The sequence below is a fragment of the Gymnogyps californianus genome, chromosome 3, assembly GCF_018139145.2.
Source record: "Gymnogyps californianus isolate 813 chromosome 3, ASM1813914v2, whole genome shotgun sequence".
Classification (NCBI taxonomy): Eukaryota; Metazoa; Chordata; class Aves; order Accipitriformes; family Cathartidae; genus Gymnogyps; species Gymnogyps californianus.
The window spans coordinates 35699795-35726561 of NC_059473.1; the positions used below are offsets into that span (position 1 = coordinate 35699795).

At 53.9% G+C, this 26767-nt stretch overlaps 2 protein-coding genes across 3 annotated transcripts; one reads left to right on the forward strand and one right to left on the reverse strand.

Moving 5' to 3' along the window:
* Positions 1 to 437: 437 nt before the first annotated feature.
* On the forward strand, positions 438 to 6960 carry DLK2 (delta like non-canonical Notch ligand 2). Its single transcript, XM_050893739.1, has 5 exons — positions 438 to 525; positions 2149 to 2212; positions 4690 to 4820; positions 5497 to 5641; positions 6183 to 6960. Exons 1-5 carry the CDS (start codon positions 453 to 455, stop codon positions 6958 to 6960), a joined length of 1191 nt encoding a protein of 396 aa, XP_050749696.1. The 5' UTR covers positions 438 to 452.
* A 2221-nt stretch (positions 6961 to 9181) lies between these two features.
* On the reverse strand, positions 9182 to 26221 carry ABCC10 (ATP binding cassette subfamily C member 10). Of its 2 annotated transcripts, none has more exons than XM_050893737.1 (22): positions 26146 to 26221; positions 25360 to 25556; positions 23051 to 24419; positions 21584 to 21811; positions 21217 to 21373; positions 20361 to 20500; positions 19798 to 19877; positions 19478 to 19649; positions 18372 to 18470; positions 17949 to 18138; positions 17484 to 17561; positions 16898 to 17089; positions 16331 to 16466; positions 15736 to 15931; positions 14590 to 14933; positions 14261 to 14430; positions 13796 to 13956; positions 13123 to 13376; positions 12652 to 12797; positions 12075 to 12172; positions 11763 to 11875; positions 9182 to 9686 (listed from the first exon to the last, which is right to left on the reverse strand). In XM_050893737.1, the coding sequence occupies exons 2-22, from the start codon at positions 25518 to 25520 to the stop codon at positions 9551 to 9553; spliced, it is 4620 nt and encodes a 1539-aa protein (XP_050749694.1). In that variant the 5' UTR covers positions 25521 to 25556; positions 26146 to 26221; the 3' UTR covers positions 9182 to 9550. The 2 variants fall into 2 exon arrangements, with proteins under 2 accessions (XP_050749694.1, XP_050749695.1); XM_050893738.1 differs by lacking the exon at positions 26146 to 26221 and adding an exon at positions 26059 to 26098.
* Between the last annotated feature and the right edge of the window lie 546 nt (positions 26222 to 26767).

Genomic DNA, 26767 nt, shown 5'->3' on the forward strand with positions numbered 1-26767 from the left:
TAAACCACGACAGAGGGACCTTGCTTGACACGAAGCTGAAGCCCCCCAGACCTAGGGAGGAAAGATGAAGGTCCCCACAGCTGGGCTGATATTTCTGGAGGTTTCTGCTCTCTTAACAGCAGCTAGCAGGGGCAGGTGCTCCAAGATGCAGTGTAACAGCCTGAGCTATTACATGCTGGGGATTGAGTGTGCACGCTCAGTTCTCCTGTACACACCTTTTAAAAGGCTTTTTGATTCTTAGTGCTCCAACGTTGCCTTAGAGGAAGGAGTCTGGAAGGACAGAGAGGAGTGCGGTGACAAGTCTGTACAAAACTGGATGTTTCAACTCAAAACTCTCAGGTAGCGGAGAGGAAGGGATGCGTGAAGTGAAGCTGCGGTGTGAGCCAGGGGATTTTTCTGAGCTTGCTCTTTTTCTCTCTGTAGGTGTTCATCTCGGTGGGGCCACACTGACCATGCTCAGGAGCTTCTGTCTCCAGCTCATGTCCTTGGTTTGGATCCTCTTGGCCCATCACCAGCTTGCCCAAGGTGAGTCTCTGTAGACATGGGTCCTTCTGTTTTATATTCATCTTTCCAAACCTGTCCTTGGCATTGCTGAAGTCTCCTCAGTTTTCCATGCAAAGTGGAGCTGGCCTGACCTGGAAGACCAGAAAATGCTGCTCAGTCATCCAGCACCTGGGGTGTGACTGATGGCAACTGTAGAGACCCTCAGTGTGGTGCCCACAGGGGTGGCAGTGCCTGAGCAGACCAGCAGTGAGACATCCTGCTGCTCTGTCTCTCTCAGTTAGGGTGAATGGGTACCTGAACTGATGAGCCTGTTCGGAGAGGCAGGGCGAGGGGGAAAGAAGATCCCAAAACTGAACAGCTAACCCTGGGTCCTGTGAGACAAAATCCCTTCCCAAAGATTAGTTTGCTCTCCTCCCGCTCTGGATAAGCAATGAATTCCCAAAGCCATCTGCCAGGAGAGATGGTTACAAATAGGAAAGGCGACGATACCCAGGCTTGGGCTGAGCAGTCCCAGGATGCTGCTCCAGCTCCATGGTGGCTTGTTTTGGGAGGCTCTTATCCTGAGCAGTGGGACCTGCCACCTCACTGCAGCAAAAACGCATGCATGGGGGATTTCTCCCCCTGATTGCTTCCTAGGCAGCGCATCACGCGCCTTGGGGAAAGCCTGAGCACGCCTCTTGGCCTGGGGGCTTTAACCTGCCCCGGTCCGGGATGGAGGGGCTCAGTCAGTTAAGGGTGTTCATCTACTGGGCCTGGCCTGGGACCATGCTGGGCTCCTGGAGAAACCCCCTGCCTCCCGACATTGCTCTAGCTCTACTGCCCATGGAGCTGGAGCGAGCCAGCTCCCCGTGGGGCTAAGATGCAAGCAAGTAATGGGGGAGAGGGGAGGGTGGAGATGAAAGGGGACACCTGGCTGGAGAAAGCAGGCCAGCGCCGAGCGGAGGCTGAGAAGTGGCACAGCGAGGCCATGGCTCAGTTACAGCTTCTGTGGCCTTTAAATAAATAAACAGAACTGGATACCTGGCCCCATGCGATGCCCAGTCCTGCCTCCCCACGCCGGAGGGGCAGTGCTGGCAGCTCAGTCCTGGCGGAGGGCAGGAGCCCTGACGAGACCACTCCGTGCCAATAGCTGTCCCTGGGGATGGGGGACATCCTGGAAGATAAAGAGGAGCCATTCTTTCCATTTCCATCCTCAGTCCCTTTGTGCCCCTTGCCGTACCTGGCCCTGAGCTTTCCCACCATACTTGCTACACGACCGTGGGACCAAGGTCCCAGGTGGGTCAGGCCCTATTACACAAGTTGCCTTAACGTACGGGCAACCCCAGCTCTTGCCCAGAAGGGCCCGAAGCCTAAGGGAGGCAGCAGAGAGAGGGTGGGGAAGATGATCAGAGATCGGGTAGTTTTGAAGCAGGGTCCCATTTCTCAATAAAGGCAGTGTTATCGCTGCTTGGGTGACTGTGAAATCCTCATCTCTCGTGTGGCATCCAGCCACTGAAAGGAAGGTCCCTACCTTACAGTTCTGGGGAAGAGCAGGCTGAACGCTTAGGAAGGAAAAAAAAGCTGTGAGCCAGCAGGGCCACGGGCAGATCTGGAGTCATCTGTGGCCTCTGCTTAACCCAACTCCACCCGTCTCCTGCCTTATAGGTGATGACTGCAGCGAGCGCTGTAATCTTGCCCACGGCTGCTGTGACCAGGATGGGAAGTGCAGGTACGGCTTGTCCTTGGCTCTCAGCTCCTGCTACCCCTGACCATAACTGCTCTCCCTCCCTTGATGCTGTGTCCCCAGTGCCTACACCCCTGCCCCGAGTTGAAGCACATCCTCCTCCGCTCACCCACACCTGGAATCGATGACTGCTCTTTTATGTGACACACCCTGGAGTGGGAGATTCTGATCCCTCAACCTATTGCTGGTCCCCTCCAGCCTTTGCTCCCGTGCTTCCAGGGTCGTCCGCCCCCCACACTGCCCGATGTCGTTCTGCTGAGCCCTTTTTGTCTAGATGGGAGCTTAGGACAGCCTGGCCATGCCTGGGTGATGGGAGGCAGCCTTCAGGCTCAGATACGGTGGGGAAAGTCATCAGGCAGCAGGGCAGGCTTGGGGGTCGGCCAGCTTGCTTGGCCTCCTCACTGGTTGAGATGGGGATGCTCTCCTTGGGGGTGTGGAAGAGAAAAGCTGCCAGCATGCACATAAATGTCTGAGGGCATCAGAAGTCCCCTCTCAGAAGCCTGGGCTGTGGTGGGGATCTCCGAGTGTTTTCATAAAGGGCTCATCAGCAAGCTGGGGGCTACCACAGCAGAAGTGCATGCATGATTCCTGGCATCCCAGCTCCAGCTGGTGCCCAGATCCCACAGGGGCAAAGCTCAGAGCCTGACCCTGCACTTCAGCCTGGGAAGCAACCACGTGGCTGTCCTGGGCTGCCACAGGCCCGGACACTGCCTCTTGTCCCACTGTAGGGCCACCTGGAGTCCCCATCCTGCAGGTCAGCCCTGGGAGGAGCAGGCTGCTTTGGGCTGGCCTGGACACCTGTGCTGCAAGAGGACAGACTGCCCACTGCCACCCCGTTTTCCTCGCTGCGGCATGCTCAGCCCCCTTTTGCAGGACAGCCCCCAGTGTCACACCACGCCTGGGCCACTCGTTCTCGCCTAATGGAGCAGACATGGCCTGGTGGTGTCCATAACTGCACTGACCGCTGCATCAGGGAGCGTCCAGCTCTGGTTTTGCTGGGCCCCTGGTTGCAGCTGCAAAGAGCTCGCTCCTCCCTGAGCCCTTTTGGCGGCTGTGGCTGGTCGGGGGAGCTCGGTGCTGCGAAGCCCTGGCCAAAGATGCCGCATTTCTCCATGTGGCGGGTGACCCAGCTGCAGGTCTTTCTGGTGGAGGCATGCGTGAGTTGCTGCTCCAGATTTCAGGCCTCCAGAGCATTTGCTGAACCCTTCAGCAGCTTAGCAGTACCCCATTGAAATCCCCCCAAACTCAGGGAGACTTGGCTGCTTACCTGGCCCCATCCCAGGCAATTTTTATGTTGGCCATCTCCATTTTAGAGAAGGGGAAGAGTTGATGGCGCCTGCTCCCTGTGGGTACTGGGGCGTAGGGGTGCCCACAGCCCTCTGTAAGCTCATGGCTGTCCAGGTATGAATGCATTTCCCCAGATGCTATCAATCAGGCACATGGTATCGCCTCCATTCCTGTCAAAACGCCTCTAATTAACATATGTATTTATTTTTTTAACCATTTTCCTCATCTCTTTGGAACAACCTGCAGTGACAATAGCCAGTCCAGGTGTGAAAGTGCAGCCTCGGACCAGCCTGGCAAAGCTGCAGTCACCGCACATCGCGCTGAAATGAGCCCCAGCCATGAAAATGAACCCCCTTGCTTACTCTAGAGACTGTGTTGGTTTTTTTAGGTTTAATTTCGTGCTGTTTTGAGTATAGCTTTTGTTGTGGCTGGTGCCACCTCCACTCCGCTCTCGTCTTGTTATCACTTGCTTTCCCCCTTGGAGCTGGCAGGTCTGAGGGAAGCCACTGGAGCAACGCAGCTTGGCTTTACTTAGGCATCACCACTGCCCCACTCTTCTGGGGCCAGAAGGCTCGTTGTGTGCTGCAGGTTTTCCCATCATACTGCCCTTGTGAGCTGGCTGATAAGTCTATTCCATACGCCAGCCATGGTGAGCAAGGTTTCGCAGCTGGATTACAGTGCACTTCAGACGAAAAATGACACGTTATAATGCAAAGGAGCGCAATGAAACATGTGGGCCTCAGGGGCCTCTTGTCCCTTTCCCTCAGGGAGTTCAGGGTTAGGGATGGGGTTTTTCTCTGCCCGTCAGACTGGCTGCGCGATGAGGGAGGTGCAGGAATTGCTGAGCTAATGCAGTGGTGTATACAGAGCAGTTGGCTGGAGGAGAGCAGTGGGATGTGGGCACTAAAAGCGAAGCTGCCGAGCTCTGTTTCTGCCCCCTCACCCTCCCTGGCTGCAGGGGGTGAGTCTGCTCCCACTCTGTCTGCTTGCTTCCTTGGAAAGATGAGATGCCAGTACTGACCTCCTCTAGAGGAGGGAGCCAGCACGTTCATGGAGGGCGTTGGGAGGGTTTCCCAGTGCCGCTGTATCTGCGGGAACCCTGCATGGCACACAGCAAGCTTTTCTGCAGACCCTGCTTGGGTTTTATCATGCTGCCATGCCCTGTCCTCCTGCAGGTGCGATCCAGGCTGGGAGGGCGAGTACTGCGAGGAGTGTGTGCGTATGCCGGGGTGTCTCCATGGGACGTGCCACCAGCCTTGGCAGTGCATCTGTCACACCGGCTGGGCCGGCAAGTTCTGTGACAAAGGTGAGTTGCAGGCTGGACATCCCAGCCTCTGGTGCTGAGGGCAGAAGCCCAGCACACCCTGCATGGATGGGTGAGCCAGCGTAGCCAGAAGCCACCCAGGTGATGCTGCTTGGGCTGCTCGGGAGATGGGATGTTGCCTGGCTGCCACAGCTGGGTCCGTCCCCTTCCCGCAGAAGAGTCCAGGCTGCCGGCGCCCGCTCCCTGGCTGCACGGCAAAAGCTGCCGTAACACTGGCCAGCCTCAGGAAATGGAGCAGATGAACTCATTGCCTTTCCCACGCCGCAGCTGGGCTCCGGGCAGCACCTCCTGCTTCCCCCGGGGCTTCCTGCCTTCGGCAGGTGGCCGGTGGCCTCCCCTTCTCTGGCCTCAGAGGCTCCTCTGTGCCACAGGGTCTGCACTGGCCAGCCAGATGGCATGCACCACATCTTCACATTGTGCAGATTTGCAGGATGATTTGCTTTCTCTGCACCCCTAAGCCTGTGCATTTTGTGGACTGTAGCTGGGACGCACCACGTAGGCACTGCACTTCTATTGCTGCAGGTGCCTGTTGGAGGAGAGGCAGGAGAAGCTCCTGCCATTTCTTCATCCCCACTGGGTTTGACAGGCTGTGTTCAAACTGAATTGGCCACATCGCTCCTCTTTTCTCACCAATTCCCACCTTTTTCTTTCCCCTCAGACATACACATCTGCGAACACCAGTCCCCATGCCAGAATGGGGCTCAGTGCATCTACGATCGAGATGGGGAATATTCCTGCCTGTGTCCAGAAGGCTTCCACGGGAAGGACTGTGAGATGAAGACGGGGCCATGTGAGAAGGCAGGGTGAGACATGGCAGTGAGGGCAGCGAGATTACAGACAGCGTTAGCTTTGGGTCACGCATTGCCAAGCAGTGGCCCAGCTTGGCTCATTATCTGTGGATTTCCATGCGCTAATGGAGTTAAGCCAAAACCATCTTTGGCCTTGGTTTAGCTGCGTGCACCACACGGTCCCACGGGGCAAGGTCTTTGTTGCGATCTGAACAGATTCCTGTCCCTTGCTGCTGTAGGTGTGTTGAGCTGACACCCGTCATGCCTTTGGGGAGCACCAGGAGGGCACGTTTCCTCTTCAGATCATTTGGCTGAAGACCCTCCTTGGTTGGTGGTGGGCCTGTGCACAGCCACAGTCTTTGAGGAGGTCCCACCGCCTCTCACTCGGGGAGGCAGAAACTCCTGCCTCGTCTTCTCCTGGAGATAGCTGCCCCCATGGAGAGAGCCAGTGCCGGACCCACTGGCCATGCAAGCAGCTGTGTGTGTTTACCTTCCTGGGGTGCGGGAAGCTGCTTGCTCTCCAGGGCCATGACCCATCCTTGCTCTCTCCACGCAGGTCTCCGTGCAAGAACGGGGGGCAGTGTCAAGACGAAAACGGCTTTGCCAGCAACTTCACCTGCCGCTGCCTCGCTGGCTTCGTGGGGGCTCTCTGTGAGAACGACGTGGACGACTGCCTGATGCGTCCCTGTGCCAACGGTGCCACCTGCCACGACGGGATCAACCGCTTCTCCTGCCAGTGCCAGGTGGGCTTCGAAGGGCGTTTCTGCACCATCAACATCAACGACTGCGCCAGCCAGCCGTGCAAAAATGGGGCAAAGTGCTACGACCGCATCAATGACTATGACTGCTTGTGCCCCAACCGTTTCACTGGCAAAACCTGCGAGATCTCTGTCCCCGAGCCCACCTGGGCTCCCCCCTACCACCCTGCAAACCACGAGAACGGCGGGGGTGTGAAAAGCACCACCAGCGAGATGCCAGGGGTGACGCAGCCGGAGCCTGTCAGGACTGCGGTCACGGGGCGGCGCGTGGCCAACCACAGCGAGAAAGAGCCGGGGGGAGGGTTGTTGAAAATCTCTGTGAAGGAGGTGGTGACCCAAAGGGACTCGGGGCTAAGCGAAGCCCAGCTGGTGACAGTGCTGGTGTTCGGGGTGCTGACAGCAGTGCTGGTCCTCATCACTGTCCTGCTAATGCTGAGGAACTGGCAGAGGGGCCGTCAGAGGTCGAACTGGTGCCAAAGCCCTTCTCAGGCTGCAAGGAAGCTCCAAGACCAGGAGTGCCAGGTGGGCATGCTCAACACCATCCTGATTGAGCCCAGGAAGACGACGGAGCTGTGAGCTGCGAGGACTCTGAGCTGGGCCCTGGCAGGTTGTCGTGCTGGCAAACCCCTCGAACTGCACCCTGGGGAGCCACCCCAGCACAAGTTGGGCAGCAGGGAAGGGCTCCCAGGGCAGCGAACGCGTCAACGAAACCCCTGGGCGTCGAGCATTAGTGTGATGGCCCCACCTGGGTCTGAGCTGTCTCCCGCCCAGCCAGTGCAGCCGGCACCCACGGGCATCTGAAAGCAGTGCTGTGTTGGGCCAGCCCTGCAGGGGAGCGGTGACATGCCGCTTGCGGCAGCCCACGCCATGCAGTGCCAGTATCATCTGACGTAAGCTCTCGGAAACAGGACGGGTAGTGCTGAGGAGGGCATGGCCTTCTTGCAAGCCCATATTCTGCCAGGCCCTTTGTAACTCCTCTCTGTGACTACTGGAAGGGACTTTGTCCTCGTTTCCGCTGGTGTTGGGATGTTTCTTCTGGGGCCTTCAGGACAGTCGTGGCTGCACGGGCCTCCCTGCCCCAGTACTGGATGGGGTGGCTTCTGGCTGTTACTGGAGGCTGTTGTTTCAGATGCCAAGTCCCTAAGGAGCGAGCAAACACCCTTGCTCCCTGGCCTTGTGGTTCTGTGAGCCAGTTCAAAGAGACTCTGGAGATCATTTGGGGTCTCCTCATGCCCTTCTTCTGCCCTGGGTGATGCCCCCTCCTCTTGCTGTCAGACTTGGGGTTACAAACACATTCTGTACTTTCCTCCTGATGATCCAGGGGTCTTCTCCCCCCACTTACCGAGCCGTCCTTTCTGGTCTGGCCACAAACAACCAAGCTCCTTCCCCTCTCTAGCATGCACTTCTGCCTCACCGTTTGCTGACAAGGAGGAGCATGGCCTGCTCCCCTCTGGGGTCCTCTGGGCCTGAGCTGGTCCTTCTCATATGCCCTCGCAGGTGAAACTGGAGATGGACAAGGCTGGAGATGTGCTGTGGCTGGTTCAGGGGCAATACAAGATCCAGATCCTCCTTTCCTCTCCCAGTCACGCTGAGGCAGGCAGCTGGCACTAACCTCAAATCAGCCATTGTAGCGTTTGTTGATACAACAAAGCCTAAGCTCCCCACAGTGGATGTGAGGACAGGCTACCAAGCCTGGGATGACCACAGGAAGCAGATACGATACTGCCTTCTCCTCCATTGCTAAAGCACTGCTAAGAGGCAGTAGGTGGCCAGGTCACTTAGCCTTTGTACTAGGTCTGCTCCTGCCTGTGCTGGTCTGCTGTGCAGCAATTGGCCTCTCTCTGCCAGAGCCAGGGTTTTCTGTGCCTCCTGATGGACATAGAGGGCTAAGCAGTAGGGTAAAAAAACCCCATGACCCAAACCCTACTACTGGCCTGTAGGGTTGCAGAGCTGGGTTCAAGATGGTATGAAGAGAGCAGACAGAGGAGTGAGCACTCAGCCAGGAGGGAGACCTGGGAGAGGGGACTGGGGCTTCATCAGAAAGATTATTTTTTTAATACATGGATGGATGATGTACCTTTATCAAATAAAACAAATACAAGCCCAGAAACAGTGTATCAGTGAATCATAAAATAATTTAGGTTGCAAGGGACCTCTGGGCACCAACCTCCTGCTCTCAGGAGATCCAATTATATCAGGTTGCTCAGCTACTTGTTCTGGATTAACATGTCCATCACTTCCCTCAAGAATCCAAACCCAGACTGTGGCACAGGAGTTGTCCTTCCCCATGCTCTGGCTGCAGGGGTGGAGATGACTCGCACAGCCTCAGGGGAAGGAATGGGACCTGCCTCAGGACAGCGTAGCAAAGGTGTGTACCTGCTAGGTGTTGCCTTAGAGTGTTGGGGAGAACGGGAAAACCGAAGACTGAGTCCAAGGGTGCTGACGGGAAGAGCAATCTGATCCTAAAACTGAAAGCAGCTGTGGGTTTGTGCAGCTGGGAGCAGGGTAGGAGGGATAGGGAGTTTCCCTTGGAAAAGTGGTCTTGAAATAAACTAGCCTTAGAGGCCTTTAATGTAATCACATTCTGGCCCTTCAGGGGAAGGCCTTCTCCACTGTAAACTGGAGGAAGAGCAGGAAGGTCCCTGGGTGCAACCTTCTGGGCTTGGAAAGGTCAGTGCCCTCTGAAAGTGGTAGGGAACAGGCAGGGTTGTCTTCATGCAGAGACAGCACCACTCCTATATCTCACAAGGAAGTCTGTCTGGGGGGATAAAGGGGACAGGGACCTGAATAACAGAGCTTCACAAGGATGTTTCCACTTTATTTTAAATTGCACATGTGAGACTAAGTCTCAGACTAGGAGTCACTGATTCTTCAGTGAGCAGAAAATCCCTCTGTAATCTCAAAGGGGAGCCTTGGAGGGGAGCAGTATCCCACCAGCCAGGCTTGCATGGCCCTAAACACCAGGTACCATCTTCCCTACTAAAGGAAAGGCCGCAGTGCCATGCTCCTGTCCCTGAGGACACACAATCGCTGCCTGCAAGCAGGAATAACCCCTTCCCTCACCTCAGCAGCTCCTGGTTCTGCAGGGACAGGGCTGGTGGCTGAGGTGAGAAGAAAGCCAGGCACAGAGCCAGGAGGGCTGCCTGGGCTCAGTCCAGGAGGGAGGTCACTGCTGACCACTGTGCAGAAGGCGCTGGAACAAGGAGTCATCTTTCTGGCTTAGGCGGGTGGGTGAATCAAGCTCTGCCACTCTCCCAGCTTGCATCACCAGCACGCGGTCGGAGTCCAAGATGGTGTTCAGCCTGTGGACAGCAAACGCCAGGAAGCACGTTGGTGCATCTGAGGAGAAACCCTGGATACTGCTTCCCCTGCTCTCAAGGGGTGGCCTAAGATATGCCCAACATCAGGTTCTGTGGAGCATCTCCCTGTGCACTCAGGGGCACACTGCAGTCCAGCTCCGCAGAGAGCCTCCGCACACTGCTGAAACGCACCACCTCTTAGGAGAGCACAGCAATTGCCTTCCAGTTGCTGGGCATGGCAGTGCACCAGGAGCACAGAGGGAAGCTCTGTGGAGGGAGAGCTCAGGGTACGCCTGATTCTGAGGTTGCACAAGATGCCTCTGTTCCCACAGGAGAGTTATTGAGTTGCTTCTGTTTGCCCCTACATTTCCTCACATGCCACCTCCTGAGGGCAGCAGAAATGGACGTGTGCATCAGCTGCCATTCCCCAGGAGTCTGGCATCTTTGCTTACGCTGCCACCACCAGTGGATTTGTAGTTGCCAGACTGCCAACGACAGCACCAGCAACACACGTATGCACCCAGTTCTGCCCAGACTGCTAGCAGGGCAGCGACCTCTGGCCCTGGGGAGGGAAGACAGGGCAGCAGGAATGCCTTTGCACAGTCGTGCACTGTTCAGTGCAAAACTACAGCCCTACAAAGCTGCAAGTCACAGCAAAGACACTGCACAGGATTTGAGCAGGTAAAAAGCATTATGGAGTTCAAGACTCTGGTTACACATTCATCCCCAAAAGAGTGCCAGGCTGCAGCACTCAAAGTGACCTAGAGGGGCAAGGGACAAGTACTGAGTCACTTCCTGTCCTAGGTTTCACCCATCCCATTAATGGTTCACCCAAATCTGAATGGCATGGAAGAACCACGGGTACAAAACAACCCCATCACCACTTCTCCCTCCTTACTGCTCTCTCCCATCTCCCTTCATCCCAGTGGAAGAGGGGTTGGGGCCACCTTCAACCCAGTCTTGCTGCCTTGCCTTCTGCCACTCCTTCCTCTTCTGGTTCTCCTCTCTAATTACTCCTCCATCAGAGGTGGCCTCCCCTCACCCAACTCAAACACACACCTCAGCCCACGGTGCCCTTTACCTTTCTAGTCTATTTATGCATAATACTCCTAGTGTAGGAACCACGTTCCCTTCATACCCCTCCTGCCTCCCTCCTATCCAATGTATTTAACAAGACACACTTGATTCACTTGCCAGGCCCAGCCCACCCTGCCTGTCATCCATCACTCCCACTTCTGTGCAGCAGGACACCAGCCCCTGCCACCTGCTCATTTGATTTTTACTTTTGCGGTAACCTTTGTGCTTTGAAAACACCCTCCATACAACTGCGTAACCCTCCTCCAAATTCTCCTCCACTTGGCAAGAGTAAGAGCACCCTGGGTAGAGAGCACTGCCTAATGCTGACCCACCCCTTCTCAGTATCCATAGCATTCATGTTTTGCCCTCCTCCTTCCGCCTGGAACCATCTATTGCCCCTACTTTTACACTAAATCTCTCAGCTGTGGGGCAAGCACTGTTGCCCTGTCCTGCCTGGGCAGTTGTCTAGCTTGCCGGCACCGCGTGCAGGCTGCGACCAAAACTCAGGGTTTTGGAAAACAGAACTACCCAGCATTCCGCCTCCCCTGGCCAGGAGCTGGCTGTAGCCCTTTGCACTGGCTGTCCTGCAGTGCCCTCTACTGAGCCAGAGACACCTGCTCCTCCTGGGTCTCCACGCTGCTCCTTTCTGTAGGATAGTTCTCCATTGCTCCTTGCCCTAATTTGGCAGAAGCACAAGGTCCGATTCACTCCCCCGGTCCCAGTAGGCAGTGCCCAGGAAGAGCCATCTGCCACATGATGCGGCATTTTGCCCTTTGCTGTCCCTCAATTTCTGGGTTCAACGTTTTCACATCCAGTAGTTCCCAGCACCCAGGGGCTAATAAAGCAGAAAAGGCAAATAGGCGAGATCTAGCGTTTTGCACTTGAAAAGCCTTACCATGGAGACCTCCCTGCTCAGCTCAAGGCCCAGGCATGGCAGGCACAGCCACCACTCCCTGTGAGTGGTAGGATGAATTTATGCGCAGAGTGCTGCTTCCTCCATACCTGTGAGCAATCGTCAAAACAGTTTTGTCAGCGAAGCGCTGGCGGATGGTCTGCTGCAGCAGCTGGTCTGTCTTCTGATCCACGCTGGCTGTGGCCTCATCGATGCACAGCACCTGCCAGGGACAGAGAGTGAAGGGAGCTCCCAAGCATCACAGGGGAGACCCCAATCCCTGCCTAGAGACAGCCCAAAAAGGTAGCACAGGACATCTGTTCCCATCACACCCCCAACTCCGGAGAGCTCCGCACTGCTGTCCCCACACAGCCGTCAGCAGCTCGCCCTCCCCCTCGCTCCGATGGAGGCAGGGCACTCACCTTGGCCTGCGTCAGGAGGGCTCTGGCCAGACACACCAGCTGCCTCTGTCCCAGGGACAGACTCTTTCCCCTCTCTCCCAGCTCGCTGTCCAATCCACCTGCAGGGGTAAACCTCAGCAGTCACCCCACCAGGCTCTGCGCAGGGCCTCAGAGGGCTCCCCCAGTCTGGGGTTTTCCCAATAGCACTCAAAATCCCAATCCTGCTCAGGCCCAGGCCTTGGGAACCAGAGCCTTTACGCTTGGACGCAAGCAACATCTGGCACAGAGATGCCATGCTCCCCTAGAACTAGGGGCTGGCTAATCTCAGGCTCTGCTCTAACATCCACTGGGGCCTGGTCTCATCAGCAACACCCTGCCACCCAATCCATCACCTACCAGTCCCTTGCCACTAGATCTCAGGGAATGCCACCAGGTCCCACTGACTTGTTCCCACCCTGGTCCTAGTGTGGCCTCACCTAACCAATTCCCTACTGCATCCAGCTGGCCCCTTTTCCTCAGCTCCCTGACTGAGCTGAGGCCTTCTCCCCTCTCCCAGTACCAGGGCTCACCAGCTGCTTCTCACTGGGTTCAGACTCACCCATCTGAGTAACAGCATCCCACAGGTGGCACTGCTCGAGGACCTCGTGGAGCTCAGAATCTGTCCGTTTTCCCTGGGGGTCCAGGTTCTCTCGGATTGAGCCACTGAACAAAAACGGATCCTGGGGGATGATGGCCAGCCTAGATCTGCAAGCAAATGAGAGCTGAGGGCTCATGGGGTGGGTTCTGCAGAAAAGCAAAGGCCTGTCATTTTTTCTTCCTGGGGTGGGGTGTCTTGGCTTGCTGCATATCTTAGAGGCACAGAGACATGGGTCACATATTCAGCCTGGTTTCCTTAGCACAGCTGTTCAGAAACAACAGAGCAACTCATAAGAAGCTGCCACAATCAGACAAGAGGGTGCCATGACAGTAAGTCCCTTGCTCCTCACTCTTCCCTTTGGCATCCAACCACTGACAGCTCTCAGCCACCATGCCTCGCCAGCTACCCTCCACTCTGCTCAGCCCTCCATACCTCAGCTCCTCCAAGCCCACCAGCCGGCTGTCAACACCATCCAGGAGAATTCGGCCTGATTTCAGCTCCAGCATGCGGAAAAGGGCCAAGAAAAGGGTGGATTTTCCAGATCCTGTGCGACCCACAATCCCCACCTTCTCTCCGGGGTAAATGGTGAAGTTCACACCATCAAGTGCATTAGGCAAGCCCGCTCGGTAGGCCAGGACCACTTGCTGGAACTCCACAAGCCCCTGGCTTGGCCAGTCAGCAGCAACCTAAGTGGGATACCCAGGTGAGACAGGGTATGACCGTGACCCGCTGTCATCTTCAGCCTCACCTCCCCACAGGCCAAGCCTCATCCATCCTTTCAGATGGCTGCTTGGCTTCTGAGCAGACCCAATGCACAGCCCAGCTCCAACTCCAGCCCCCTCCTAGGCTTCTTTTGCTCTCACAGCTTGGACCTAGCACCTGTTGTGCTCTCCTACCCCTTCCCGTCATTCCAGCCTTCACCAGCTCCTGCCAGAGATTCATCCCACCCAGGGGACATACTGATAAAGGATAAGCAATCAAGGTGGTTTCTGTGGGTGAGGGCCCTCCACCCATTCACTGGAACCCTGTGATCTCCCCAGGAGGCAAGCGCAGGGCACAGAGCCAGAAGATGGGCCAGTCCCTGAGAATGTATTTGAGCTTTTACCTTGACCAGTTTATCCTGGGGCTCCGTGGGGATGTCTGTGGTGTATTCCTCCGTCCGCTCCACACTCACCATCATGGTCTCTGTCAGAGTGAAGCTGGAAATGAGGCCTGAGAGCAGGTTTGTGACAGACAGGGCATATGACAGCGCCAAGCCCACAAGTCCTGTGAGGACAAAAGCATAAGCAAGAATGTTACTGGCAGGGAAGGAGCTGGGATCTTGGTGGCAGGACAAAGAAACAAGGGAGAAGTCAGCACTCTGGAGTCTGGGATCCCACTCAAGGATGGGGACACACAGGAGGAGGGACAGGAGCTGAAGCACTACACTGTGGGTGACCTGTAGAGGGACAGGGAGCAGGAGCTCTGGATCTTACCCCAGTGTAGGAAGATGTGCAGCTCTGGGCTAGGAGAGGAGGAACCCCTGGGCCACAGCCTAGGGGTGGGCATAGAACAGTCCCTGACAGCCCACCTGGATTTCCCAGTTGCTTCTGGTGCTGGATGATGGCAATTCCTGCAATAGCGGTAACCACAGCGACCCCAATCATCTGCAAGCGGATGTCCAGCCACTGCATCGCTGTGTTGCTGGCAAAGAGGCAGCGCTGGTTCTGCTCCAGGCGCAGCTGATTCTCCAACTCAAACCTGGCAGGCGCACAACAGAGGTTCGCACCACTCAACTTCCCTTCCTGCTGCCCCAGACCAGGGGCATTCCTGCCACCCTATAACCAGCCCCATATCAGGAAGGCCCTGGTCTATAAAGCCAAAGCTCTGGCTCTCTGGGTGCTCTTTCTTTCCACTCACCTCTGTGTTGCCCGCATGGCTCTGATGCTGCTCAGTCCCGAGAGGGTCTCTGAGAAGTGAGTGTAAATGGGAGACAGGGTGACACTGTAAAGGCGCTTGAGCTCCCGGGACGTGCGCCGGTAATAGCGCTGGATGGAGAAGTAGAGGGCAGCCAGAGGGAGTAAGACCAGACCAATCCAAGGGAGGCCATAGGTGATTATCACCAGCATGCCCAAGAGCCCGTACATGTTGGCCAGGAAGATGTTGAGGATAAATGGCAGGCTGTCATCCACGCAGTACAGGTCTGAGGAGAAGCGGTTCAGGATCCGGCCTGTTGGTGTGGTGTCAAAGAAGGTGACTGTGGCCTGGCAACAAGGGAAAAGAAAGTAAGAGCCAGTCAGCTGCAGCAAGATCCAGTCACAGAACAGTGCCCAGGAGAGCAGCGCCAAGGGGAGCAGAAAAGGCCACAAACAGGTGGCCACCACAGCCCTCTTCCTTTCCTCAGCTAGAGAAGAAATCTCAGACTCCAAAGCCAGCATCCACTCGCAGCCAAACAGCTCATGCTGTTCACATGGTAAAAGGAAGGAGCCTTTCTGTGGCAAATGGCAGACAGCTACCAAGATAGCAGTCACTCAGATCCCATACTGGCCCACCAGTAGCCAGTGAGACAATCCTCTAATCCTAGCCTCTAATCCTATCTTCCAATCCTCTAATCCTAACTCTAGCCCGAGGACCCAAGGAAGCCCAAATCCTAAAGAAAATTAACTGGCACATGCCCGTATCAGCCCTAAATCTTGCTTAATGACTCCTTCCAATCTCATCTGAATCTGAGCACATGATCCTGCAAAAGCTACTTTGATTCAATTGGCCCTCATCTTGGCTATATATCTAAGCCTAATGAGCAAATAGATGCAGGTGGCAGCCATAAAACACCCCTCCATGGAATGGAACAAGACTTACAGGACACATTTTGAACCCCAGCTCATTAGCCCCTTGTGCTGGCTGTGGTACAGCCCTTTTTGGATATAGTCCTATGGGGAGCTCATCAGCTAATACTAGCAGAAACCCTCATCCACCTCCCAAACCCTTACTCCCAACTATGAGAAGAACGTCAAGGCAGAGCGACTTGCACGAGCCCCAGCCTGGCCTGGACTTTCTGACCATTACCTTTAGAGCCCTCTGGAGCAGTCGGTTGTGAATGACAGTGGCAGCACGGATAGTGCCGTAAGCAAAGAGGAAGGCCCGAAGAATGGTGAAGAGGGAGTTGGCCCCTGCAATGCTCCCATAAACTATCAGGTAGAAATTCACATCCAGTGAGCCATTGGAAGGAACTGGGGTGGTGTCCAGAGCTTGAACGGGGGAACTGGAACACAGAAGGAGGAAGATTATGAATCTGCCAAGGTCCCCATGACAATAAACTCACAGACAGGGCATGAGAACCCAGGAGCATACTCAAGGGGAAACCAGGATACTTCAACCTGATACTCCTGTGAGAGACCACCCCTTTGGCATGCTGGGACAAACACTCTGATTACTATGCAGCTAGGGGCCCTTCCATCAGCCTCACGCAGAAGCCTTTTGGGCACCTCATCAGGTCAGAGATTTCGATTCTCTTTCTTTGTCAAGCAGCCACACATCCCCTACAGTGGGGTAGTCAGTTTATCCTTGTTCTCAACAAGGATCTTCAGAGAAAATGCACTTAAGGGCAAAATGGGAGTGTGTTTCCAGCTTCCTTTGGCATCTCCTGACCAGATTCACTTACACAAGCCCAACAATGGAGAAGAGAAGCAGCTCTGGGGAAGGCGGGGAAGCTGAGCAGACCATCACAGAGGTATTTGCTGTCTGGGATATGCTGGAGATCCAGTGTGACAGCCACCAATCTGAGATATTTCTGGATGCTACAGAGAAAGACAGACTGCATAAAGACGGATTCAACCTCTGAATCAGCAAATATGAAGCAGAAAAGCTGGAGGGAAAGCTGCTGGACAACTTTTCTTATTGTGTCACTGCCCACTCTAGTCTTCCCGTGCCTTCGTTCTCCACTGTTAGTAGTAGAGCAGGAGCAAGGGAACAGCCTTGAGCTGCAGCAGCGACAGGGCACTGCTAGAGGAGCAGACACGCAACTGCAGCAATGAGACGCCAGATCCTGTTCCCACACGTGCCCCCTCCCGACTGTGCTACTTTAGTTTGGGGAAGGGAAAAGGGGTCTTCCTGCTGCAGGGAGAGCGATTAAACCCCTGGCCTCTTTTCTTCCCTGGACTCCACACAATCCAGGAATGAGAGGAGAGGAATGTCTAAAGAGAGATGGGCTGGTGGGCCACTGCCTCACCTTGCATCAGGAGCAGCGAGAAGAGGATGGATAACGCCAAGCAGCTGCCCACTGCCAGCCAATATGCCTTGTACACCTGAAAAGCCACTGCCCCTTCTTTCTTCTCTTCCTCCTTGTGGATGAGATGATTGTTTTGGGTTGATTCTTCTGCCTCTGTCTCTATGGCCTCTTCTTGGCCCTGTTCATCAGGGACTGTGGGAATGGAGGCAAAAACAAAGGTCAGTGTGACCTAAGTCCCTCCTGCAGCTGCTCCTTGCTGTGAACAGAGCAAGTCTAGGCTATGAGGGAGACTTTTCTTCCCTCCTCTCTCTTCTTTCAAGACATGTGCACCAATCCTGGCAGACCTTCACCCAAAGCTGGACCACAAGTGGAACAACAGGTTCAAATACTGCTCCAGACCAATACCCAATGATACATGGGCCTCCTCTCCCTCTATGCACACACTACCCACAGATCAGCACTGCCACAGCAGAGCAACGTGGTGGGAGCTCTGGTCTAAGGCCAGTAGCCATCAGGGACAGGTTCTGTCTGGGCGGTCAGCTGAGCTGTGCTGCCCCAGCCACCCTCAAGCTCGCCAGGTATAGACCTTTATCCTTCTGCCTCTTGTCCATATCCTTGAACTTGGGGAAGGCTTCCATGAGTGGCAGGATATCAGCTGGTGTGCCTGTGAAAAGAGACATGCAAATTCTTCAGAGTCTGTGAGGAACAGATGCCAGCTACTCACTGCCTCTTGCTATGAAATGGCCCAGTTTTGTTCTCTCATAACATTCCCTATTTTCTCTCACAGCACCTGCACCCTTGAAGGCCCTGCTCCATACAACCTGCTATGGCCTTCTGCCTTATCAGCTCCCCACCTCTAGGGCTGTTCTGTTTTATCTGTGCATCTGCACATTCCCTTCCACCCCATCTTTGCCCACATGCATTGTCCTCAAGCTCTTTATCATTGGGTTCCCCACTAGTTAATCGTACTCCCTTATGTCCGTCTTTGCTCAAGCCATTCTAAGACTGGCACATAGGCACAAATGAATGCCTGAGAAGACAGCAAGTGTACCTATCTTAACTACCCTGCCATTGTCTATCAACAACAAGGCATCGGCCTTCTGCAAAAACTCCGTCCTGTGGGTGCAAAGGATCCTGGTCTTGTGTTTGAGAACTCCGAGAATGCATTTCCGCATAAGATGGTTGGCTACGTCCGCATCAACAGCAGCCAGGGGATCATCAAGGAGGTAAAGCTCTTTCTCCTGAGAGGGAGACAAAAGACAAAGATACAGCTGCTGGCCCTGCCGGAGCAGGCAGTGCTGTAGAGAGAAGTGCAAGTGCCTCTGTGTGGCACACCGCCACAACCTTTAGGCCAGCACAATGCGGTTTAAGACCTGCTGCCAGAGCACATTGTACAGCTGGGTGCTTCCAGCTTCTTTACATCTGACTTGGCACTGGGCACAATCTGCCACAGCATGACTCCTTTGCTATTTACCTGGTAAACAGCTCTGGCGAGGGCTATTCGAGCCTTCTGTCCCCCACTGAGCGTCACACCATTTTCACCCACCTCTGTCTGGTCACCTGCTGGTAAAACCTGAAACATTCAAGAAAATTCATTTAGAAGGGACAGGAAACTGGGGCCCCAAAACCAGAACACTGGGGTCCCTCTCCTGCCTCTGGCAGTAATTCCTTAGGGTGACACCTTACCAAAAATTAAACAATGCAACAGTCTATACACTGGTTCTGCAGACAACTGACAAGCTTGGCATTTATGCAACTAATATCTCTTACACTCCAGAATAGGGTGGCCACATCTGAACTACCCATTGAGAGCAACCTCTGGTCTGAGATAACTCTGAAATTGTGCCTGGGAATTTTCTGGGAGAGCAAGAGCTGTGCCTGCACCAAAATCATGCCAGGGCCCATCCAGTTTAGCAGTAAAAACTAGAGTTTCACTAGCTGGAAACAGTTTCCTCTTGATTTGGTAGCATAGGTATAGTCTACCACTTCTCAAATATCTTGCCTTTACAGAGTACTCATAGCTCCTGCCAAAGCAAACAGTAGCTCCTAGAGCTTGGCACTTCAGAAAATCAGGCATCAGGGAGGATTATAAACTCCCTTATAAACTGGGAGGAGAAGACTAGCTTCCTACCATATGTAACAGCCAGGTTTACTGGCTAATGCAGCCGTAAGCCTCAAACCTAGAATACGTGTATTACTGATAGGAGGACCACAGACTCAGCCCTTCCAGATCCTAGGGAAGTTCCTTCTGATCCAAAAAAGCATCAGCTGCTGATACGTTCTGCCTGAAAAACTTGGCACTCATCAGCTCTGCAAGAACATCTCCTTTCCCCAGGATCAAAAGCTTTTGGCTCAGCAGCAGACGAAACCATCCAAAGTGCTACCACAGCGACTTCACACCTTAAAGAACTGTGGGACCAGGTATGGTCTGCGATTGGTAATCAGAGTAACACTGTGCGATTGGGACATTGGAAAAGCAGTCTATAGCCTGAAAGAATGAGAACTGCTCCCAGTGAGGCTCAGGCTGGATGCAAAAGCTGGCCAAGAAGGCTCAGGCAGGTTTACAGTTTAGGCACTCACGTTCAGGTCCTCGGAGAGGGCACAGGCCTCCACCACCTCCTCGTACAGCCTGGCATCATATTCCCGCCCAAAAAGGATGTTCTCACGGACAGTGGTAAATTGTATCCAAGGCTCCTGTGTGGCCAGACCAAATCCTTGCTCCAGGTCACTAACATACACTCGTCCACCTTGTCTGCAAGCACACCAGAAGTGGGTGGAAAGGGCAACAAAGGAGAACTGTTGGCAGACCAAAATGGCCTACAAATAGGCATAGCACTGGATAGTCCCTGCCGGCCATGGCATGGAGGAACCAGGCAGGGAGAAGTCTTTAGGTTACTTACTTAATGAGCTCTCCAGTGATGGCTGCAAGCAGAGAGCTTTTGCCAGAGCCGACCTTCCCAACAACCCCCAGGAGCATCCCCTGCAAAGGGAAATGAAAAGGAGCAACCTGATGCACTAATACAGAGTGGTTTGTCCAGATTTCTTGAGCCACACGTAGCCTGTAAGAAAGCTGACTGCTCTCTTAAACTAGGACTATCTCACAGGTTCAGCAGCAGAGTTGGGTACAGTTGTTGGGTAAACCAGACTCCTGATATTGCAGGACACAAGTCTGCAAGGAGTGTTAACTCTGGAGCCCAGCTGTGTTCCCCGCCCAGTCCTCTCCTGCAGCAGTGGTAGAAAGCAGAGGGAGCTGGTTCATCTCTTGCCTGTAAGCCATGCCTGGATCTCCTCTAGCACCCATCAGCTCTAAGAGATGCGATATGTGTCCTGTGCCTCTTGACCAAGAAAAGATTTTGACGCATGGCTCATAAGACCAGGAAAACATGAAGACATGCCACCCCTGCTCCATTATTTGGCTTCTCTAGTGCCATTCTTCTGTGTTACCTCCTGCATCCTTGCTCACCTTTCTCACTGACAGGTTCTCAATGTGCAGCTGCAGAGTGCCTGCGGATAAGGGCTGCCTGGTGCTTTCCTCCTCAACTGGCACCCATGAAAAGGCTGCACATCGCATCTCCATGGCAGTAGCACTACCTGAAGGGCTATCTGCAAGAGAAAAGCAGCACAGCATTGCACTACTATGAGAAGGCCAGAAAATGAAAGGCACCTGGCATCACAAATACAATCAGCTTTGTTGCCAAATGGGTAAGGCCACGGACAGGGCACTGCCATGATGCCCTTGACCCAACCACAGAATGAGACGCTTGCCTACTGACTTGCCCTTAAACTTATACCTCCCTTCCTCCAACCCTCCTGTCTCCAGCTCCCACCAGACACACATGGTGACCTGCTGGCTGTCAGGGAGACACTGTAAGGATAACCTGGTTTTATTATTGTTGAAGGTAAAATAATAGCAGGGAGCTGGCAAAAGGCAAGGAAGGAGAGAAAGGGAGCTGAGATGGCTCAGGAAAGGGGCACCCACTCAAGCCTTTCTGCCAGGCAAAGCCAAGGTTGTTGATGGCTTCAGTGTCAGAGGAGCTTTGGACAGAGGAAGGAGCAGCTTCTTCTAAAGGGACACTAATGGCAGGGCTCTGGGGGGACAAGCAATGGCCTACGGTTGGTAAAGAGGAATGTTATAGCCTTGTCTCCCATTTTCCACAGAAATGAAGTGCCTTCAGTCTGCCTCTGACAACCGAACGTCTTGAATCACGGGATGACAGCCAGCTGCCCTCCAGTACTGCCCCTGGGCCTCACACGTCAGCTCTCTGCTCCAAATGCCCCCTGCCCAGGGTCCCAAGCCCAGCAGCATCCTTCACCATTACCTAGGGCATAATAAGCTTCCAGGTCCTGGTCCATGAGTTCAAGGAAACACTGGATTCGATCCAGGGAAACTTTGGCTTCCAGGGTCCCATTCAACACCCATGGAAAGCTGTTGAGGGGGAGAATAAGCATTCCGACAAGGGCCAATGCTGTGAACACCTGCATGGGTAAAGAAACAGCCATAAATTGGAGGCAGTACCTCCCTTGCATCTTGTATCCTCCAAATAGCTTCACCAGTGAGAGCCTGAAGAGCTGTGGGGAGACACTGGCTGGGTTTATTTCCCAGAGAAGATGCCTCAGGACTACAGCCCCACTGTAGATTGCCCTCTGCACGAGAGAAGGTTGGAGCTCTCCCTACTACCTACTCACCTTTGTGGCAGTGAGCTGGTGACCCAACAGGACATAGGTGATGAAGATGGCAATGGAGACAACAACAGGCAGTGCTGCCCACAGATACACACACACAGCATCCAAGTACTTGATGGCTCGTAACTTCTGCAGCTCTTTAGCCCGGCAGGCATTTATCCTGGTGCTGAAGTGCTTCTCCCAGGCATAAAACTTGATCACACGAATGCCACACAGGAACTCTGTCATTAGCTGCAGGCAAAGAGGAAAAGCACATAGAGCAACCAGTGCCTGCCTAATGCACCAAATACCAGCTAGGCATCTGGGCTGGGGCCAGGTTTGCAGTTGCCTCCTGCTAAGGGCCAGGCTAGAGATACTGGGAACCATTTATTGCTAACAAAGACAAACTCAAGTGGCAGCTACTGGGAACTTTGCTCTCACTCGTTCCACCAGCACTGTGTATGGCTCAGGAAAAGGCAAAATATTACACTACTTCTCAACTGAAGGATGTGCAACAGAGATGAAGGGATGTGTGGAATTACTAGCTCCAGCCTGGATGCCATTTACCTACTTTGAGCTGACAGCGCCTTGACATAACAACTCCCGACTCTCAGGCCCGGTGCTGCCATGACACAGCTAGTCTGTATCCAGAGCCTGGCTGGCTCACATCCAGCAGCTCAGGTGTCCCTGCAGCACGCTGTCCTCTCATTCCTGCTCTCAGGTCAGCATGTGCAGAGCAAGCTGAGATGTGTCTGTGCCCGACATGAAAGAAAACTAACAAGAGAGAGTTCACTCAGCAAACCAGTCTTACAATAGTTGGAGAAAGTCCAGCATACTCCATATAACTAGATGCACCTTCTGTTGGGAAAAGAAATATTTTTAAAGCTCCCAACAGTTCTGACATGGAGTTGACTTACGTTTCATGCTTCCAAAGCATGATGGAAATGGCAAGTGAAAGTGCTGCCCCCTCACATTAGAGATACAAGGCTAAAAGGTGGGAATCAAATGTTTGACATGTGGCGAGGAGAGAGATGGCACTGCAAATATGCAAAAAGCAGTGGAAAAGATGACTGAGGGTGCCAAGCTTGGAGCAATATAAAACCACTACATCTGTGATCATTGCCTTTGTCCAGACTGCAAGCCACCTCACCACTGATGGCATTACTGGAGCAACAGGATGGAAGCATCTCTAGAGGAAGCAATCAGGAGTCCTACCTTTACTACACACAGAAAAGAAACCTGCAAGGGAACTTGAATTAGCCCAGGGGGCAAGACAAGCATTAGAGGTTCACTATCTTGTGGGTGGTGAAACTGCATCACCCTGAAACACTTTCAAACCAAGTGTGTGTGTCCCCTTTAGCATTTTTCCCAACAGCTGTGATTTAATTAATCTGCTTTGGATCATGACAAGCGGCCAAAAAGCCAATGTTCTAGGGACAAACGGGGAGAAAATACAGCAACAAACTCAGAGCGCGACCAGCTGCCCCTCACCTTAACCCGTGTGTCCTTGTGTTTCAGCATCTCCTTGTTGTTCATCATGATGCGGTTAGCTATGACCTTGTTGATGGGCACAAGCAGCAATGCCAGGGCCAAGCCTCCCAGAAAGGCTACCCCCACTTGCTGGTAGAGGAGGTAGAGGGTAATGGTAAACTGGAAAGGCAGGCTCCACACCTCGTGGAAGCTGAGGCAGAAGTTGACCAACCTACTGGTGTCTGTGCTCATGAAGTTGACAATTTCCCCCACGGTGAAGTGGGTAAGGCTGGTGCTACCAACATGCAGAGCCTTGCGGTAGATGGCAGAGATGATGGCCGCCCGCATCATCAGCGTCACCTTGTTCACCTCGTAGCTGAACTGGTTCCGCAAGAGAGCGCCCAGGAAGGAGCCAGCAAAGAGCCCGAGGGCATAGAGCACCCCATGGCTCAGAGGCTCCTGCCGTGACTCCATGAAGTTCACCAGCAGGTTCAGAAGCAGAGGACCTGAGAAACCCAGCAGGTTGCCGGCCAGCTTGAGAAGTCCAAGGGAGTAGAAACGAAGCCCAAAGGCCGCATGAAGGACTGAGAAGAGTCGCACGGCCCCGTGGGCACGGTGCGAGCTGTCCGGGGCATCGCTACTCCCATCGCCTCCAGCAATGATTGGGCTAGTAAGAGACACTGCCTCCTCCCCTACGTGGTGCAGAGCTGCCTTCTTCTGCCAGCAAGCGTAGAACCGATCACAGACCCTGGCAGCCTGTAGCTGGCGAGGAAGCACATAGACATCCTGTGGCTGGTTCAGCTTCCACTGATAGCCACGTTTCATAAGAGGGTTCATCCAAACATAAAAGAAGCGCGAGAGCCAGCTCTCACCATCTTCTGCCGCTCTCTGCTGATCAGGCACTGGGATCCCTGGCTCTGAGACAAGCTGGTCTTGTTGCCAGGAGCGATTGATGGAGAGGAAGTCTTGCCTGCCAGCAGGGGGGAAGAGGTAGCTGATCACATACACAACCAGAGAGGCCAGCTGCAGACAGAGAATGGCAAACCTGGAAGAGGCAGCAGGGTGGGCAGGGGACCAAGCTGTCCCACTTTGGTAGTACCACACCAGTGTGATGACAAAGGAAGGCAGGGGTAAGAGAGTGAGGAAAGCCAGGGCCGCAGGGCCCCTGGTAGAACCGTGAATGGATCTGCAGAGCATGAGAAGAGTGAGGCCGTGCGTGAGCCATGTCATGGTTGCAGTGCCATTGGCCAGCACTTCCAGGTACACAGGGCCCAGCTCCTGCTGAGAAATAGTGGCTGGGATGGTATCAGCAAGGAATAGGCCAGCAAGTATGAAGGAGGCGGCGATTCTGCACACCCAGCCTGGCCTGCAAGGCACCCCGGAGCCAGATCTAGAGGAGGAAAGAGCAGTTGAAATTCCATCACCTCTCAGCCAGTACTCTCCTTTCTTCCTCTCCTCTTCCCCCCCTTTATCCGTTCACTCTTACTTAACCTCCTGGATTCACCTCCCTAGATTTGTAACTTTTTCAGACTGTAGGCATTGCTAAACCACATCAGGTCAATATAGCCCACTATCTGATCAATACCAGAGATTCAGATGCTACCAAAGAATAGCATTTCTCTACAGAAATTTGGTTGCAAACTGTGGTATTTTGTGGTCAAATCAGACTCCAATCCTTGAGGATTAACAAAAAAAAGTATATTTAACCTCTTTAACACAAATTCTGGATGATCAAATTCTCAGTGTCACATCTCTGATCCTTGATTTCTCTTGTCTTTGTGATATTTTGTCTAGAAACATTATTTTTATCACTGTTGGTTTCAGTGATGCTGTGTATGTAAAGTCCATAATCTATTGCCCAACAAAATATTTCATTATCACTTGATTCATTATCATTTGTAGCCTTTCAATATCAGTGAATGTTGCAATATTTACGACTTTCAGAAGGGGGTAAACAGAAAAACAATTTTTGGTTTCTCCAAACCCCTTATTACCTTATGTACATCTTCCATGCCACCTTGGATTTATATCCTCTCCCAGAAGACTCCCAGTTTTCCCAATCCCCATTCACTGGAATTCTTTTGAATTATTTTCCGTGATTTTATGCTCACTACCCTCTCTATTCTGTCTGGATTCCTTTCTGCAATGGAGGGACCAGAGCTGTACACCGTACTCTGAATTAGGACGGATGCTGACAAATATAATAGCATTATAATATTGTGTCCTTCTCTAATTACATATTCAGCACATTATAGGGAGATCTAATTTCCAGCCTTTCCACCCCGACTCAAGTCCTGCATAATAATCAAGAACTAGACTAGTTGTCATACCTTGGAGTGCCAAGGAAGCAGGCACTGACCACTGCAAGGATCACATGAGGAATCACATTTAATGTCAGCTGATTAAAGCAATGGCCAACGCTGCCATGAACCCACACAGGGAGTGGATCTTCTGGGCTGGTCCCACACAAACCAGCCACGATGTTCTCCATCCTTTGCTGGGAATTCAATGTGAGAGACAGGCGCTCCTAGGGCAGAAAAGAAAAAACAGCATGAGGTACAAAACAAAAAAAGCACAGCCCCAGCCCAAGGCGGACTGTGATAAGAAATTAACATAGGGTTAGAAGCAACTTCCTGGGTCACACAGTCAAGGCCCTGGTATTGTGCACTTACTATCATACCATCTACTTTACAAAATGATCAAGCTCCAGCTTAAAATAAATTATGTTGTTCGTCCCCTTAAGTCACCCCGGGACCTCAATGCTCTGGGAATGTGAAGCTTTCTGCTTATTTCCAGGCTGATTTTTTCCCATGGCCAGTTTATCCTTTGAAACTAACATCAGGAAGCATTTGCCTTTCTATTGATCACTCTGAAAAACATTTTTAGCTGATTAAACAATACTCTATCAATTATATTTCCATCTTCAGAACAATTCCCACAATGGTACTCCTTAAGACAGCGTGTAACATTGAACACCCTCCGGATCGCAGGGGAGGATGCCAGTGTCCATCCAGAAAAGCAGGCGGTACCTCCAGGCTACACAGGACAGGGGAAGCAGCAGGACTCAGTCCTTGCCTGGGAAGGCCTCGGCTTTACAGCGATTTCTTTGTTCGTACCAGCTGGTCCCATCTCCTGCCTGGGGCCGGCTGAGAGCCACAGGCTCGGCGGGGGGCCGAGCTCGGCACGCAGGAACGGGGCACTGCAGCACCAGAGCCGGGGGACCGGGCCCTGTCATGGCGGCCCTCCCGGCCTGCGCCGGTACAGCCCTGGGTACGGAGAAGCCCTGGCTAAGGCCCAGCCTGGCGACCGCCTCGCTGGGCCAAGGGGCAGGCGGAGAGGCCACCACGTGGCCTGCAGCGGGCGGGATCCCCCCGGGACCGGACCCCCCCCGGCCACTCCCACCGGGGCGACGCGCAGCGGCGCCGCCACCCCCTCCCCACGCTCCCGCCGCACGCCGAACTTTGGCCGCTGCCCCCCGCCGTACCTCGGCTCGTCCCGCCCCCCGCCTCCGGGCTCACCGCAGGGGGAGGAGAGGGCGCAGGGCCGCCCCGTGCGCCCCCTGGGGGGCGGGAGGACGCGCTGCAGCCCTGGCTAGCGGGCGCGGCCGGGCAGCGCGGGTGCCGAGGGGACCGGGGAGGGGGGCAGGGGCCGGAGGGAGACACGGAGGGCCGGGGCCACGGCCAAGTACTAGCCGGCGGGCAGCGAAATGAGGGCACGCGTCAAACCGGGCGATCTGGT

Excerpts from the sequence above, each read along its gene's own strand:
- DLK2 (XM_050893739.1), top strand. The coding sequence starts at position 453 with ATGCTCAGGAGCTTCTGTCTCCAGCTCATGTCCTTGGTTTGGATCCTC. Across the intron at positions 526-2,148 it reads CCATCACCAGCTTGCCCAAG|GTGATGACTGCAGCGAGCGC; the intron begins GTGAGTCTCTGT and ends CCTGCCTTATAG. Across the intron at positions 5,642-6,182 it reads GGGCCATGTGAGAAGGCAGG|GTCTCCGTGCAAGAACGGGG; the intron begins GTGAGACATGGC and ends CTCTCCACGCAG.
- ABCC10 (XM_050893737.1), bottom strand. The coding sequence starts at position 25,520 with ATGGAGAACATCGTGGCTGGTTTGTGTGGGACCAGCCCAGAAGATCCA. Across the intron at positions 15,932-16,330 it reads TTCTCCATTGTTGGGCTTGT|TTCCCCCGTTCAAGCTCTGG; the intron begins GTAAGTGAATCT and ends TCTGTGTTCCAG. Across the intron at positions 14,934-15,735 it reads TGCTCCAGAGGGCTCTAAAG|GCCACAGTCACCTTCTTTGA; the intron begins GTAATGGTCAGA and ends CCTTGTTGCCAG.